The 16,240-nt window shown below is 43.0% G+C and overlaps 2 protein-coding genes across 3 annotated transcripts in view; both read right to left on the bottom strand.

Moving 5' to 3' along the window:
- Window positions 1–16,240, bottom strand: part of FAT3 (FAT atypical cadherin 3) — a 519,284-nt gene that overhangs the window by 422,176 nt on the left and 80,868 nt on the right. The window lies entirely within an intron of this gene.
- On the bottom strand, window positions 6,334–7,674 carry LOC123841409 (NSFL1 cofactor p47-like). Its single transcript, XM_045871006.3, is given in 1 exon segment — window positions 6,334–7,674. A coding segment is annotated over 1 exon segment (1,059 nt). The 3' UTR covers window positions 6,334–6,615.

The raw sequence follows: 16,240 nt of genomic DNA, 5'->3' as shown, positions 1-16,240 counted from the left end.
AGATACACTCAATGGGGGTGCCTGGGTGGCTCAGTCGGTTAAGCATCTGCCTTCAGCTTAGGTCATGATCTCAGGGTGCTGGGATCGAGTCCCACCTCAGGCTCTCTGCTCCGTGGGGAGTCTGCTTCTTCCTCTCCCTCTGCCCCCCACCCCGCGCCTCATGCTCTTTCTCTCACTCACTCTCTCTCTAATAAATAAAAAAATCTTAAAAAAAAAAGATACACTCAAAAATATTTGTTGCACATTTCTTAGGCATGTACTTGTGACCAGTTCCTGCTAGGCACGGTCCCAGGTGAGGAACATAAAAGGCAAACACACAATGACCATGGTCTAAAAATTGTTTTTGTTGCAAAAAAGTTAATGTAGCCTGCAATTAACTTTTTTTCTCCCCTATAGTTCTTCAGATCCTGCCTCTGTTCTTTAATTCGGTTGCCAGTTATTCACTTTCCCTCTTTCATATGATGTGCGCTACCAAGAAAAACAAAGGGAAAATGCATTACTAAATTTCAGAGAAACATCTACGTGCATGTGAGTAACATCCAAATACTGCCGTGCTAACATAACTAATGTTCACTTCCCCTCATTCAAAAAGGTTTGCTTCTTCCTCCTTTAATGTCGTTCATAAATTTGGTCTCCAGGGACTGCAGGCTGCTGTTAATTACGCATATCAAGTCCCGCTGTGCCAGAGGAAACTTAATTATTCTAATTTTCAAGGTCACAGACATATCCAAAGGTGCTAGTTTGACAGTCCAGAGAATAACGCTAGCTCAAGGGAATCAGAGGGAGGACGTGTTATGGAAGACTGGTTACAACCTTATCCACGACGCTGTGCTGAACGTTCACCAGCCTCCCAACCCGAATTAAATGGCTTAGGACAAGCTCCCCCAGAGTGACCGGGACAATGAACCTGGCCATAAATAGGAAACACTTCTTCACCACATTAGGGGGGCAACTCTCTTTTCTAAGTCCCTCAAGCTTCCTGACAGGCCAGTGCTGACAAGGTCTCTTTCAGAACCACTTAAACCTTCCCGCTTATCCACTGGGGTTTCACCCATGAGGACAGGAAAGAGAAAAAGTAGGAAACAAAGTACTCAGCAGAATTTTAAATAAAAGCTGTTCTACAATTGCTGAGAAAACTATTTGCAGGGTAAATTTCAAGATACTGACCAGCAGGGATTGGGATTCTATTTTAAAACTTCTTGGCTTCTTGAGGAAGCCCAAGTTTAGAGGATTTTCGATATTACAACTAAAATGGGCCATACTGAAGGACCCGTTTCTAAACAATGTAAACCTATCTCATTAATAAATATTTCAAGTACATAAGCTATAAAACGTGTATTATCAGTTTATCAGAACCACAAAGGCAAAGGATATTTTTGGTTCCTAAAATCATCACCTAAAAGGTAAGTAGAGTTCGGGATCTCATGGCTTCTGGAATACAACGTCCGATTCACAGGAAGAAGACACCACTCCAAATTCCCGTGTCTGACTCTGGGTACAAGATTTACCTCTTTCCTCCTTACTTTCCAAATCTTGCAGTTGCTAATTATTTCCAGCCGTGTATGGTTCATAAAGCCTGTATGGGAACCAGAGGCTGTGACAGTATGTCTCCTTCAGGACCTCTATGTAGCTCATTCAGAACGATCTTCCAGGAAGTCGCCTAGCAGGACTGCACCCATAAATCCCTCCATACACACACACACTCTCCCAAACACACACACAGCCACAAGGAAGCCAAAGTCTGAATATGAATACAATTTGAGAGCAGGGTTCCAAGCCTGCAGAAAGCTATGTAAGCTGTCCTTAAAGAAAATGCCATTGAGCCATCCAATTCCAAAAGTTTAAAAATGCAGTTAAAATTTTTAAATATTAAACACTTTGAAGAAGGAGTTCGTTTTAAAAACAAGGCCTCAAGGGACACCTGGGTGGCTCAGTCAGTTAAGCATCCAACTCTTGATTTCGGCTCAGGTCATGATCTCAGGGTCATGAGATGGGGCCCCACGTCGGGCTCCACACTGGGTATGGAGTCTGCTTAAGATTCTCTCTCTCCCTCCACCCCCGCCCCATGCACATGCACACCCTCTCTCTCTCGCAAAAAAAAAAAAAAAAAAAAAAACAAACAAAAAACACAAAAAAACCCATGAACAAAAACAAAAAACAAAAATCCCCACAAACAAACAAACAAACAAACAAACCCAAGCCCTCAAGAAGGTTAGCAGGCCCTCAGCTGGCCCACCAATGCTGAGTACATCAGGGCAGGTAGGAATTATGCAGAGAGTTCTCGCAGCCCCTAGCATGGGGAAGGAAGCTGGTTTCCAAAGTCAGTGGTCTGAAAGCAAGTTTATCAGGACACGGACTCTGGTGTCCCACCAGGTCAGAGTCAGTTTTAGGAGGAAGAAGTCCAGTGGCCAGGATATCTTCATGAGAAGAAAGTGACCCATACCGTGAAAGACAAGGCCACTAGAACTTTCAACAGAGAGTTAACAAAAGTACAGAGGTTTTAGCAAAACTAGGGGAGAAAAAAACCTGCCTATCATTCTTGGATAGTTTATGTAAAATCTTGTTTTGGATTCTAGAAGATAAATGACCTTTCACGGCTCTTTCGTCGGTCAACATTCTAATTTTTCATTTGGAGAAAAGCTCTCACTCAGTCTACTGTGGAAGAGTGCAAAAACGATATTCAAATTTCAGCTCCACTGCTATGGAGCTGTTAAAGATTTTTGCAAGTTACTGGGTTTCTCCGTGCTCCCGTTTCCTCATCTGAACTTTCCTCCACACTGCTTTTCATAAAGACATATTTTCCGTAAACAAACTCCTGGCCTCTCTCCAACACTTGACTCATTCCATTCAGCTCCAGGAGGGGTGATTTACTGGCTTAGTACATATGGGGAGAATAACTAGGCAAGCTCCATTCAGCTCCATACTTCTTCCTCTTGGGAATAAGCTGCCCACAGGGAAGCCCATTTTGACGGCCCGACCCAGAGTTCAGATACAGCTGGGGTCTGGGAGCAGGTGAGGAGGCTCCCACTGATGTTGTAACTGGTGTGTACATCTGCCTAATTTGGGATTCAACCTTTGCAAGCTCATTTGGCTCTGACACTGTCTTACACCTGCCAACTTCCCTTCTTCACAATGAAGCTGATGTTTTGGCCTCCATGTTTGCTCTTTTGCTTTCTTTCTTAGATTGTTCAAAACTCAGGCTGAGACGGTGGGTCTCCCTCAGGCAGCCTCAACAATCTGCAAAACAGGGACCAGGATGTTGCAAGGATAAACGAGGAGGCATGTAAAACTGCCTAGCATTAAGTCCCACCCAGTGTAAAAATCCCAGTACATGTTGGCCGAATAGAATCTTGTACTCCTCGCTGAACAGGTGACCTGAGTGGGCCCGGCGCCAGTGTGCCAGCCAGCCACACACATTTCCAGATTCAAGACAGAGGCTGGCTCCTGAGCAACTCCACGCTGCCCCTGGGAACTGCCTGGGTAGCAACGTCTGTGAGCCTTGTAGTACATTCTGGAGTAACAGCATGAAAAACTTAGCAGAATTCAGAGATCAGTGGCTCTACACTGGGCTTAGTGACAAGTCGAATCCCTGAGACTCTGAATGCAAAAGAGCAGAGAGAAAGGAAGCGTGAAAGCACAGTCGTGTTCTGCCAACACACTTTCAGCAGGCAGCAAGGACAAGAAATTAATGAAGGTGGAGGGACAGACCTGCCCCAAACTCCAGCTGTGGTTAGATGAATTCATCACAGAACACAAGAAATGCAATTGGAATCCAGAGCAAACACCTTTGCTAAGAACTAGTTGGTATTCTAATCTCAGAAGTGTGGGGACTGTTTAAATTTTTATCCTGCCTACAAATGTGTTCCTTGCTACCCAGGCCTATCAGAGTACAGATTTTGCCTCTTAAAGATCGGTAAGGATGATAAACAATTCCTAATATATAAAGTAACTGTGCCCACAACTGTAATTTAATAACAGAACAGGCTCAGGACTTATCATTCATAATGTCATAAATTTATCTGCCCCCGGAAAATCAGAAACCTCTTAAATAAAAATGCACATAAATCCAGGTGCAATCATGAAAAAAAAGAAAAAGAGAGGAAAAGAAAAAATCTTGGCAACAGCAAAAGTGACCGTTCAAGGCCCTCTGAAGGTAGGTAGATGATAACAGCTAACATTTACTGAATGCTTTTTTTTTTTTTTTTGCCATATATTGTCCTAAGCAGTTTGGTAAATTAATTTACTTAATCTTCACAACAACCCTAGAAGGTAAGTGCTATTTTTATCCCCACTTTACATTTAAAGGAATTGGCCGCAGGAAAGCAAACGGACTTGTCCAAGGTCATGCAACTAAGGGGCTGACCCAGGAGTCGAACCCGGGCCATGTGGTCCCAGAATGCCTTCATTGGACCCCCTTCCACAAGCCCTCCCCCCAACTCTAGAATGAACTTCTACAGCTTCAAGTTGATGTGAACCTATTTCTGAATCCTGCCTTCCAGTCACTGTGTCTGCAAGATTTTATAACGTATCCACCCTTCAGCAAACGTAAAACTACTCTAGGTAGGCCTGCATATCCTCCCCTCCGATGCTCACGGGATTAGCCTTGGATGAAAGAAGCCATTCTGGTTCTTTTCTTTCCACTTTTCCTCCAGAAACATTTCCACATCCCTGACTAGTGGTCCTGGCTCACGGCAGTAGATGGACACACTGACACGAACACACGTGTTCGGGTAACATACACAGGGAAACCTCACCCAGATTCACCGAAAGAAGAGTGCTTCGGTCACTTTCCAAGTAGGACCAGACTCATTGTAAGACTCTCACATACATGTGTTACCTTGCTTCATACAATGACTGTATTTTATTTTATTTTATTTTATTTATTTATTTATTTTTAAAGATTTTATTTATTTATTTGACACAGAGAGAGAGACAGTGAGAGAGGGAACACAAGCAGGGAGAGTGGGAGAGGGAGAAGCAGGCTTCCCTGCTGAGCAAGGAGCCCAATGCGGGGCTCGATCCCAGGACCCTGGGATCATGACCTGAGCCGAAGGCAGACGCTTAACCGACTGAGCCACCCAGGTGCCCCCAATGACTGTATTTTAGATTGCGGTAAATCAAACTTGCATTACAACGCTGCTGAGCTGTTCCTGGGTATTTAGTGGGTCGGGCTGGCACCACCTTTACTTTGCCATCTAATCTCTTCCTCCAAGTAGGTATTCTTTTTTTTTTTAAGATTTTATTTATTTGCGAGAGAGACAATGAGAGACAGAGAGCGTGAGAGGGGGGAGGGTCAGAAGGAGAAGCAGACTCCCCACTGAGCAGGGAGATGCGGGACTTGATCCTGGGACTCCAGGATCATGACCTGGGCCGAAGGCAGTCGCTTAACCAACTGAGCCACCCAGACGCCCCCAAGTAGGTATTCTTGTCCCCACTTTGGAGAAAAGAAAACTGGGATTCAAAAAGGTTAAGTAGCTTCCCCTGTAGTGACTCGGGGAGTGAACAATAGAGGAGCAAGGATATTAGTCCAAATCTGCGTAATTCTGAAATACATGCTTGAAACCACTGCCTATAGTTGTATATTCATATACACATAGAGCATTAAAACAGATTTGTTTTTCAGTATGACAAGCTCTGCAGATTGAGAGAAGAATTTTAGAGTAAGCGTAATCCACTTCGGAAGGCTTGCAATCTAGGTGACTTTAAGAGACAGAAAGCATGGGGCGCCTGGGTGGCTCAGTTGTTAAGCGTCTGCCTTCGGCTCAGGTCATGGTCCCAGGGTCCTGGGATAGAGCCCTGCATCGGGCTCCCTGCTCAGCGGGAAGCCTGCTTCTCCCTCTCCCACTCCCCCTGCTTGTGTTCCCTCTCTCGCTGTGTCTCTCTCTGTCAAATAAATAAATAAAAAATCTTAAAAAAAAAAAAAAAAAGAGAAAGCATGGACGGTGCCAAGGCATGAGACTGTAAATCCAGATCTATCAGCTCAAGGGACCATGTGCAGATATTTACTTTGATGACTACCTAGAACTACTTGGAACTACGTAAAAAACTAAATAGGAGAAGTATATATGCTAATCTGCAATGATACAAAAATGCCAGGAGGTCGAAGACGAGAATATAGGAGGCAAAAGAAAAATAGCTTTTGTGTCGGGATGAGATTATGAATGTTGATGGACATGTAGCTATCTTTTATAATGTTATACATGAGAAGATTATTACAAAACCCACTATAGTCAGGGAAATCATAGTGTATTACTTTTTTGTAAGTGAAAACAAGAGAACTGTGAAAAGGGACCAATTACCCTACAAACATCTATTTCTTTTTTTTTTTTTTTTTGGTTATTTTTATTTTTTTCTTTAAAGTCCATTGATCGTCACAAAAACCCAGGAAATGCAACTAAGGAGAAAACAAATGTCCAACCAAGATCTAAGAACCCAGAGCTATGGAGGAGACGTGGCACTGGACTGCTGGGTGTGAGGGAGGGGGCGGGAGGGGTGGTGCCCACGGGGCAGCTGGCCATGGGAGATGCAGGAGGGAGATGAGGCTGCCGGCCAGGTGGGCGGTTATGTTAATCACTGCACGATGACGGCGTTGAGCAGGTTGGCTTCCTTCAGGGTCTAACTCTCATCAGCCAGCTCTTTGTTCGGGAAGGTAGTCATGAGGACAAAGCTGGTGGCAGCCATGGCCGGCCGGGCGTCCACGATGAAGAGTCGGATGTCGCTGATCCTGTGGCTGTGGTTGAACTTCTGCACCAGCCTCCCGCCGTCGGCGAGCCAAATCTGGATGTTTGTGGTGGGCTGGGACTCGTCGATTGAGACGGAAGAGCTGGCTTTGGCTTCGTTTTCCGCCTGCTGTGCTGGAGAGCTGGTATTCAACACCTGGGGGGCCATGCTGCCCAGTTTCTGACCCTCTCCAGTGAAGGCTTTGAAGGCTCCCTTGGGTTTCACAAAATCCTCATCCCGATGGTCTTCCATGTCCAAATTCACCTGCCCACCGTGAGCTAACCTCCATAGCTCGGCTGGCACCTCCCCTCTGCGAATCGACTCCAGAAACTGGGCATTGGATGCGTCTTGGTAGCTTCTGAGTTCACCATTGTCCAGGCTGAACCCACTCTTCCAGAGCTTCAACACTACATGAACATCCTGGCCAGAATGCTGCCTCCTTTCTCCTGCCACGTAGGCAGACTCTTCTTCCGGTGCTGCCCCAAGACGATAGCCACCCCCTGCAAACGGTCTTGGTTTACTGGCTTCTCCAGGGCTCTTGGTCACTCGCTCCACAGCTACAGCTCCATGTTCCTTGGCACCTTTAAAGAGATCATCCACCATCTCGTTGGGACTTTTCTTCCTGGGAGGGCCAACAATATGCTGTCCACTTCTCTATGAGCCCCTGGCATAAAACCTCTGGCCCTCTTCCTCCTCTTCCTCCTCATCTTGGTCATGAATGAGGTCTCTGAAGGATGTCACCCTATTATCGCTGGGGGCTGTGCCTCTGGACACTGAATTGGGGGTTGCCTGCGAAATGGTCACAATGTCTTCGTCCCCTCCATCCTCATAAAAGTTCGCTAGGGCGATCTGCAGGTCCCAGCCGGCCGACTCGAGGAAGAAGCGGGCCTGGTCCTCCTCGGCCCCAGTCACCGCCACGAACTCCCTCACCGCGTCCTGTCACTCCGCTGCCATCTTCGCCCTGTGTGCCGCCTCTACAAACATCTATTTCTATCTAATATCTAATATCATTTCTGGCTTTGGCATTTTGATCGGGAAACTTGTTCTAACCTGATATTGGTTAGGAAACAAAAATCAAGCTTGCTAGAATTAGGTCTGAAAGAGTATTAAAAAAATTTTAGAAAAGGGCTCAGGCAGGAGTCACCAGGTAAGGTCAGGGTCAGTAGGGAAGAATAACTTATTAAGTGCATGGGCTCTGGAGTCAAAATGATTCTGCCACTTCCTGGCCCAGGGACGCTGGGAGAGCTACCCAACACCTATGACCTGGCTTCACTTTCCCCATCTGTAAAGCCTAGATAGCGGCACATCTCACGGGGATGTTTTAAAATTATGAATATAAGCACTTAGTATTATTCCTGACACATGTCAGTTATTATTTTAACATTGACTTTTCGTGGGTTTTTTTTCTTCTAGCCTGATCTTAACTTGTTGGGCTAGAGATCAGTGACTTCAGGTCAATGAAATGTCTTGTGTATATATGGCTACACAAGTGAATTCCCCCAAGAGGCTGATTAGTGTATTCATAAGGAGGAATGGGTAGCAAACAAATGAATTAGAAGTTCAATTTACACTTCAATTGTGAACCCCATAATTTGTTAGCATCAGACCTTTTGCCCTAACAGCAGGTTTTAAAAAGAGAAAATACCGATTAACCTTGGGTCATTACTACAAAACACTGAACAGTGAAATTCCACCTCTAATTGTGAAAGTCATTCCCAGTATCCTTAACACTCTCATCTTGAAATGTCTACTGAAGGAAAAAGACCTGAGGAAACAATCACAGACCAGAAGTATGAACGAGCTCCTAGTTGGTGGCATTACAGGTAATTTTCCTTGTTGAAGATAATATGTACATACACATGCACATACTGCACCCATGGATGCATAAAAACAAATGTGAGGCCATTCTCAACCTGAAGTATCATCAGAATCACAGATAGACTTAAACATTCCTGTCCCCTGTCCCAGAGATCCAACTTACGAATCATACTTATGGATCAGAATTTCTATGAAATTTTGGGGTGCCTGGGTGGCTCAGTCAGTTAAGTGTCTATCTTCAGCTCAGGTCATGATCTCAGGTTTGGGGATTAAGCCCCACCTCCCGCTCCGTGGTCAGTGGGGAGTCTGCTTCTCCCTCTCCCTCTGCCCCTCCCCCTGCTTGTGCCTTTTCTCTCTTGCGCTCTCTCAAATAAATGAAATCTTAAAAAAAAAAAAAAAAAAAGAATTTCTGTGAAATTTTAAAAAGATACTCAGATGATTCTAAGGATCAGCCAGGTTGGATCATTACTGACCCATGCGGGATGTCTTCCTTTACTCTGAATAAGGAGCTTCAGCCACCCAGACAGTAGATGAAAGATTTGTTTTCCCTCCCTGAAAGGTCCTCAACTTAAATTTTACTAGAATCTCCTGCAAAGTTTTGAAAAACACAGCCATCCAGGCCCCGTCCCCAGTAATTCTGACCCCACCACTCTGGGATGGTGTCCTGAGCATGGAATTGTTGAAAAGAGGAAAGTAATTCTAAAATGCAGCCACACATGAGAGCCACTGACTCAAAACAGTGTATCAGTTTACTAGAGCTGCTACAACAAAGTAGCACAGACTGGCTTCCACAATACATTTTCTTTTCTCACAGTCTGGAAGCTGGGAAGTCCAAGATCAAGGTGTCAGCACAGCTGGTTTCTTCTGAAGCCTTTCTCCCTCAATTGTAGTTGGCCATCTTCACACTGTCTTTCCTTTATGTGCATCTGAGTCTAAATTTCCCCTTTTTATAAAGACACCATTCAGTTTGTACTAGGGACAATCTCAATGGCCCCGTTTTAATTTAATTAGCTTTGAAGACCCTATCTCTCAATATAGTTATATTCTGAGATACTAGAGGTTAGGACTTCAACATATGAATGGGGTTGGGGGAGCAGAATTCAGCCCATAACAGGTTGTGACTTTTGAAATTATATTGTGTGCCATCAGAGTGGTAGAACCTTTTCCTTCTAAGAGAGAAGCCATTGAAAGGGTGCAGTCATTACATTTCAATTATGTCGTTTCTGCCAATTTCTTGTCAATGTGTCTTTGAGAAGGGAAAGGGCTTGTTCATTGACAGATGTCATAGTGAGATATACGGAGCAGTCTTCTCCGACCTGCTCTGTAAAACTGCATCATCCATTTTTTTTTTTTTTTTAAGATTTTATTTATTTATTTGAGAGAGAGCACATGAGAGGGGGGAGGGTCGGGAGGGTCAGAGGGAGAAGCAGACTCCCTGCTGAGCAGGGAGCCCGATGCGGGACTCGATCCCGGGACTCCAGGATCATGACCTGAGCCGAAGGCAGTGGCTTAACCAACTGAGCCACCCAGGTGCCCTGCATCATCCATTCTTTTTTTTTTTTTTTTTTTTTTTTTTTTTTTTTTTTTTTTTTAAGATTTTGTGAGAGAGAGAATGAGAGACAGAGAGCATGAGAGGGAGGAGGGTCAGAGGGAGAAGCAGACTCCCCGCCGAGCAGGGAGCCCGATGCGGGACTCGATCCCGGGACTCCAGGATCACGACCTGAGCCGAAGGCAGTCGCTCAACCGACTGAGCCACCCAGGCGCCCCTGCATCATCCATTCTTAAAATCAGTGTGATTCTAAGCAATAACACAAACTATATTTTGCGTTGTTTTTTCCAATAATATTCATTAACACATTAAAGTATTTTTCTTCTTGGGACCTTGGAGGACATTTTCCCCCTATGTTTGAGATGGACATTAACAATTAGCTATGTTTCATTCTTTCTTCTCATGACAAAAATGTTATTTCATTTATTTATCAAATTTCAATATAGCACCCCCACTGTACAGGACACTGGTTCAAGCTTTTTTGCAAATAGATTAACTCACAGTGTAAGCTCCGTATTTCACATGTAGAGCAATGAATGCAGATAAAGAATCAACTGTTTGGTAGAAAAAATGTCAGACTTTGAATCAGAAGTTCAAGTTTTAAGTTATATGATGCATAGGAAACTATGTCTTTAAAAAAGGCTATGTGGGGAGCCTGGGTGGCTCAGTCGCCTGAGTGTCCGACTCTTGATTTCTGCTCTAGTCATGATCTCAGGGTTGTGAGATCGAACCCAGCATCAGGCTCTGAGCTCAGCAGCCAGTCTGCTTGAGATTCTCTCCCTTTCTCTCTCTGTCCCTTCCCCCTGCTCTCTCTCTCTCCCTCTTAAATAAAGTAAATAAAAATAAATCTTTTTTTTTTAAGAAGTTACATTTCCTCATGTATGAAATCAATGATCTCACTGAGGTGTTTTAAGTATTATGAAGAAATGTGGAAATTAGATACTAACACATAAAATCACTTCATAAAATATAATAGAATAAACAATTCCTAACTCTTTTTTCATCTTCTGCTCCTTCTTCTTCTCATACCACCAACATCAGTAAGACACTCTGGAACAAGGGATTAAAAGTAAGGAGCTCATTGAGAGATAGCCCTCTGCCCACATACAATGGATTGATTTCTCACAAAAGCCCTTCTGGAAATATCTCAAAATGTAATGTTTTAGAACAAAAATAAAATACATGCTTCCTGCTAGCCTGGCCTTGGTGGCTTGAAATATTAACTGGACAACTCTCATGTGTAAGAGTCCACATGTCTATTCATCTTTGGTTTTCAACTTCTGTCCTCAGGGCCAAGTCAAAGGCTTAAATCATAAACTGGCAACAGTTCAAAGGACTCCAGGAGAACCTGAACATTTCTATAAAAACAAAATAAAAAAAAGCACGCTGTGTTAAGTTGTTAGAACAAAACACATATGCCTGGGATTTTCTCAGTAGTTCCGCAAACATTTGACCATACTGTGCATGCAGCATGCACTTGGGGACTTTCGGCTACTGACAACCCAGCTCTGCTTCCCAACAGCTGTGCCAAATTAGGAAAGCTTATTTTTAGAAACCATAAACTAGAAAGAACCTCTCTTCTGTCAAAAGACTGGTTTGCTCACATGATTTGCCTCTTACTGATGAAGGAGATTTCAGAATCACATCTCTAGGTTTGAAAACACAAACTCGTGCGAACATACAAGACATGAAAATATTTCTTGCCTAAACCTTTTAAACAGTAATGTTTACAATTACAATAAAATAAAAAAGGACACAAGAGAGGAATCAACTTCTGGCAGGTCCATCGAGAGCCAGCCCCTTAATTGTGTTTGCACATGGCTATAGAGTTTTCAAAGGGTGTTTATATATATCACACTCTTTCATTTGTGACTAGAAATATTTTTTGAAAATAGAAAAGAAAGTGTCATCTCCATTTTATTTTATTTTTTTTTAAAGATTTTATTTATTCATTTGACAGAGAGAGACACAGCAAGAGAAGGAACACAAGCAGGGGGAGTGGGAGAGGGAGAAGCAGGCCCCCTGCTGAGCAGAGAGCCCAATGTGGGGTTCAATCTCAGGACCCCGGGATCATGACCTGAGCCGAGGGCAGACACCCAATGACTGAGCCACCCAGGGACCCCTCATCTCCATTTTAAAGGATGCTGAGGGTTGGTGGGGTTGAGCACCTTAGTTCAAGTATCTCAGCTAAAAGGTAGCATCCAGGGAAAACGGAACCTCAGGATTTTTAAAGATGCAGCTTGAGTTTCTTTTGACTACATGAGACATGGACAAGTACCTGATGAACTTCATCAGAGAAGGGGGATGCATCCTGGTTTTTGGTTCAGTGGTGTGAAAATATGGCCACCCCCGGTACCTGGTAGCAGACAGATAGAAACATATTAAGGCACATTACATGCAGGTGGATGGGTTGTTGCCTTAGCGTTTTGTTTGCGTGCACCACCCCGGCGTTAGGGCCGGGTCGCTTTAAAGGCTTTCTGGTTAACTTTAACAGCCATAGCACCAGCTCTTCGCAGACGGAAGTAACATGACAGGGATCTCAACCACAGTTGCTCATTAGAGTCAGAATGTCTGGAATTGGAATGTGGGTGTTAAAATAAAAAATTTTATTTATTTGGGGGCGGAGCAAGATGGCGGAGGAGTAGGAGACCTGGATTTCGTCTCCTCTCAGGAATTCAGCTGGATAGGGATCAAACCATTCTGAACACCTACAAACCCAACAGGAGATCGAAGAAAAGAAGAGCAACAACTCTCTCATCAGAAAAGCGACCACTTTCTGGAAGGTCTTTTCTGATTTGTTTAGAGTATATTTTCTGGGGACGTGGTTACTCTGCTAGCATTTTGTTCTCTCATTAATCTATTCTCCTCTGCACAAAATGACGAGACGGAAAAAATCACCTCAACAAAAAGAACAAGAGGCAGTACCGACTGCCAGGGACCTACTCAATACGGACATTAGTACGATGTCAGATCTAGAGTTCAGAATCATCACTTTAAAGATACTAGCTGGGCTTGAAAAAAATATGGAAGTTATTAGAGAAACTCTTTCTGGAGAAGTAAAAGAGCTAAAATCCAACCAAGTAGAAATCAAAAAGGCTATTAATGAGGTGCAATCAAAAATGGGGGCGCTAACTGCTAGAATAAATGAGGCAGAAGAGAGAATCAGTAATATAGAAGATGAAATGATGGAAAATAAAGAAGCTGAGAAAAAGAGAGATAAACAACTACTGGATCACGAGGGCAGAATTCGAAAGATAAGCGATACCATAAGACGAAACAACATTAGAATAATTGGGATCCCAGAAGAAGAAGAAAGAGAGAGAGGGGCAGAAGGTATAATGGAGGAAATGAGAGCAGAGAACTTCCCTAATTTGGGGAAAGAAACAGGCATGAAAATCCAGGAAGCACAGAGAACCCCTCTCAAAATCAATAAAAATAGGTCAACACCCCAACATCTAATAGTAAAACTTACGAGTCTCATAGACAAAGAGAAAATCCTGAAAGCAGCTCGGGAGAAGAGATATGTAACCTACAAGGGTAGAAACATTAGATTGGCAACAGACCTATCCACAGAGACCTGGCAGGCCAGAAAGGACTGGCAGGATAGATTCAGAGCACTAAATGAGAAAAATATGCAGCCAAGAATACTCTATCCAGCTAGGCTGTCATTGAAAATTGAAGGAGAGAGAAAAAGCTTCCAGGACAAACAAACACTAAAGGAATTTGCAAACACAAAACCAGCCCTACAGGAAATCTTGAAAGGGGTCCTCTAAGCAAAGAGAGACCCTAAAAGCAACATAGACCAGAAAGGAATACAGACAATATACGGTAACAGTCACCTTACAGGCAATACAATGGCACTAAATTCCTCTTTCAATAGTTACCTTGAATGTAAATGGGCTAAATGCCCCAATCAAAAGACACAGGCTAACAGACTGGATTAAAAAACAAGATCCATCGATATGCTGTCTGCAAGAGACTCATTTTAGACCCAAAGACACCCCCAGATTGAAAGTGAGGGGGTGGAAAACCATTTACCATGCTAATGGACACCAAAAGAAAGCTGGGGTGGCAATCCTTCTATCAGACAAATTAGATTTTAAACAAAAGACTGTAATAAGAGATGAGGAAGGACACTATATCCTACTTAAAGGATCTATCCAACAAGAAGATCTAACAATTGTAAATATCTATGCCCCTAACATGGGAGCAGCCAATTATATAAGGCAATTAATAACAAAAGCAAAGAAACACATCGACAACAATACAATAATAGTGGGGGACTTTAACATCCCCCTCACTGAAATGGACAGATCGTCTAAGCAAAAGATCAACAAGGAAATAAAGACTTTAAACGACACACTGGACCAAATGGACTTCACAGACATATTCAGAACATTCCACCCCAAAGCAACGGAATACACATTCTTCTCTAGTGCCCATGGAACATTCTCCAGAATAGATCACATCCTAGGTCATAAATCAGGTCTCAACGGGTACCAAAAGATTGGGATCATTCCCTGCCTATTTTCAGACCACAATGCTTTGAAACTAGAACTCAATCCCAAGAGGAAAGTCGGAAAGAACTCAAATACATGGAGGCTAAAGAGCATCCTACTGAAGAATGAATGGGTCAACCAGGAAATTAAAGAAGAATTAAAAAAATACATGGAAACCAATGAAAATGAAAACACAACTGTTCAAAATCTTTGGGATGCAGCAAAGGCAGTCCTAAGAGGAAAGTATATAGCAATACAAGCCTTTCTCAAGAAACAAGAAAGGTCTCAAGTACACAACCTAACCCTACACCTAAAGGAGCTGGAGAAAGAACAGCAAATAAAGCCTAAACCCAGCAGGAGAAGAGAAATCATAAAGATCAGAGCAGAAATCAATGAAATAGAAACTAAAAGAACAGTAGAGCAGATCAACGAAACTAGGAGCTGGTTCTTTGAAAGAATTAACAAGATTGATAAACCCCTGGCCAGACTTATCAAAAAGAGAAGAGAAATGACCCAAATCAACAAAATCATGAATGAAAGAGGAGAGATCACAACCAACACCAAAGAAATACAAACAATTATAAGAACATATTATGAGCAACTCTATGCCAGCAAATTAGATAACCTGGAAGAGATGGATGCATTCCTAGAGATGTATCAACTACCCAAACTGAACCAGGATGAAATAGAACACCTGAACAGACCTATAACCACTAAGGAAATTGAAGCAGTCATCAAAAATCTCCCAAAAAACAAAAGCCCAGGGCCAGATGGCTTCCCAGGGGAATTCTACCAAACATTTTAAGAAGAATTAATACCTATTCTTCTGAAACTGTTCCAAAAAATAGAAACGGAAGGAAAACTTCCAAACTCATTTTATGAGGCCAGCATTACCTTGATCCCAAAACCAGACAAAGACCCCATCAAAAAGGAGAATTACAGACCAATATCCCTGATGAACATGGATGCAAAAATTCTCACCAAAATACTAGCCAATAGGATCCAACAGTACATTAAAAGGATTATTCACCATGACCAAGTGGGATTTATCCCTGGGCTGCAAGGTTGGTTCAACATCCGCAAATCAATCAATGTGATACAGTACATTACCAAAGGAAAGAACAAGAATCATATGATCCTCTCAATAGATGCAGAAAAAGCTTTTGACAAAGTACAGCATCCTTTCTTGATCAAAACTCTTCAGAGTATAGGGATAGAGGGTACATACCTCAATATCATAAAAGCCATCTATGAAAAACCTACAGTGAATATCATTCTCAATGGGGAAAAGCTGAGAGCTTTCCCCCTAAGGTCAGGAACGCGGCAGGGATGTCCACTATCACCACTGCTATTCAACATAGTATTGGAAGTCCTAGCCACAGCAATCAGACAACAAAAAGAAATCAAAGGCATCCAAATTGGCAAAGAAGAAGTCAAACTCTCACTCTTTGCAGATCATATGATACTTTATGTGGAAAACCCAAAAGACTCCACCCCAAAACTGCTAGAACTCATACAGGAATTCAGTAAAGTGGCAGGATATAAAATCAATGCACAGAAGTCAGTGGCATTCCTATACACCAACAACAAGACAGAAGAAAGAGAAATTAAGGAGTCGATCCCATTTACAATTGCACCCAAAACCATAAGATAA

This window comes from Mirounga angustirostris, unplaced genomic scaffold (assembly GCF_029215605.1).
Source record: "Mirounga angustirostris isolate CCGP_5_RB_7025 unplaced genomic scaffold, mMirAng1.0.hap1 SCAF_13, whole genome shotgun sequence".
Lineage (NCBI taxonomy): Eukaryota > Metazoa > Chordata > Mammalia > Carnivora > Phocidae > Mirounga > Mirounga angustirostris.
Note: the sequence above shows the minus strand (reverse complement) of the source record. Positions and strands in the feature narration are given on the sequence as shown.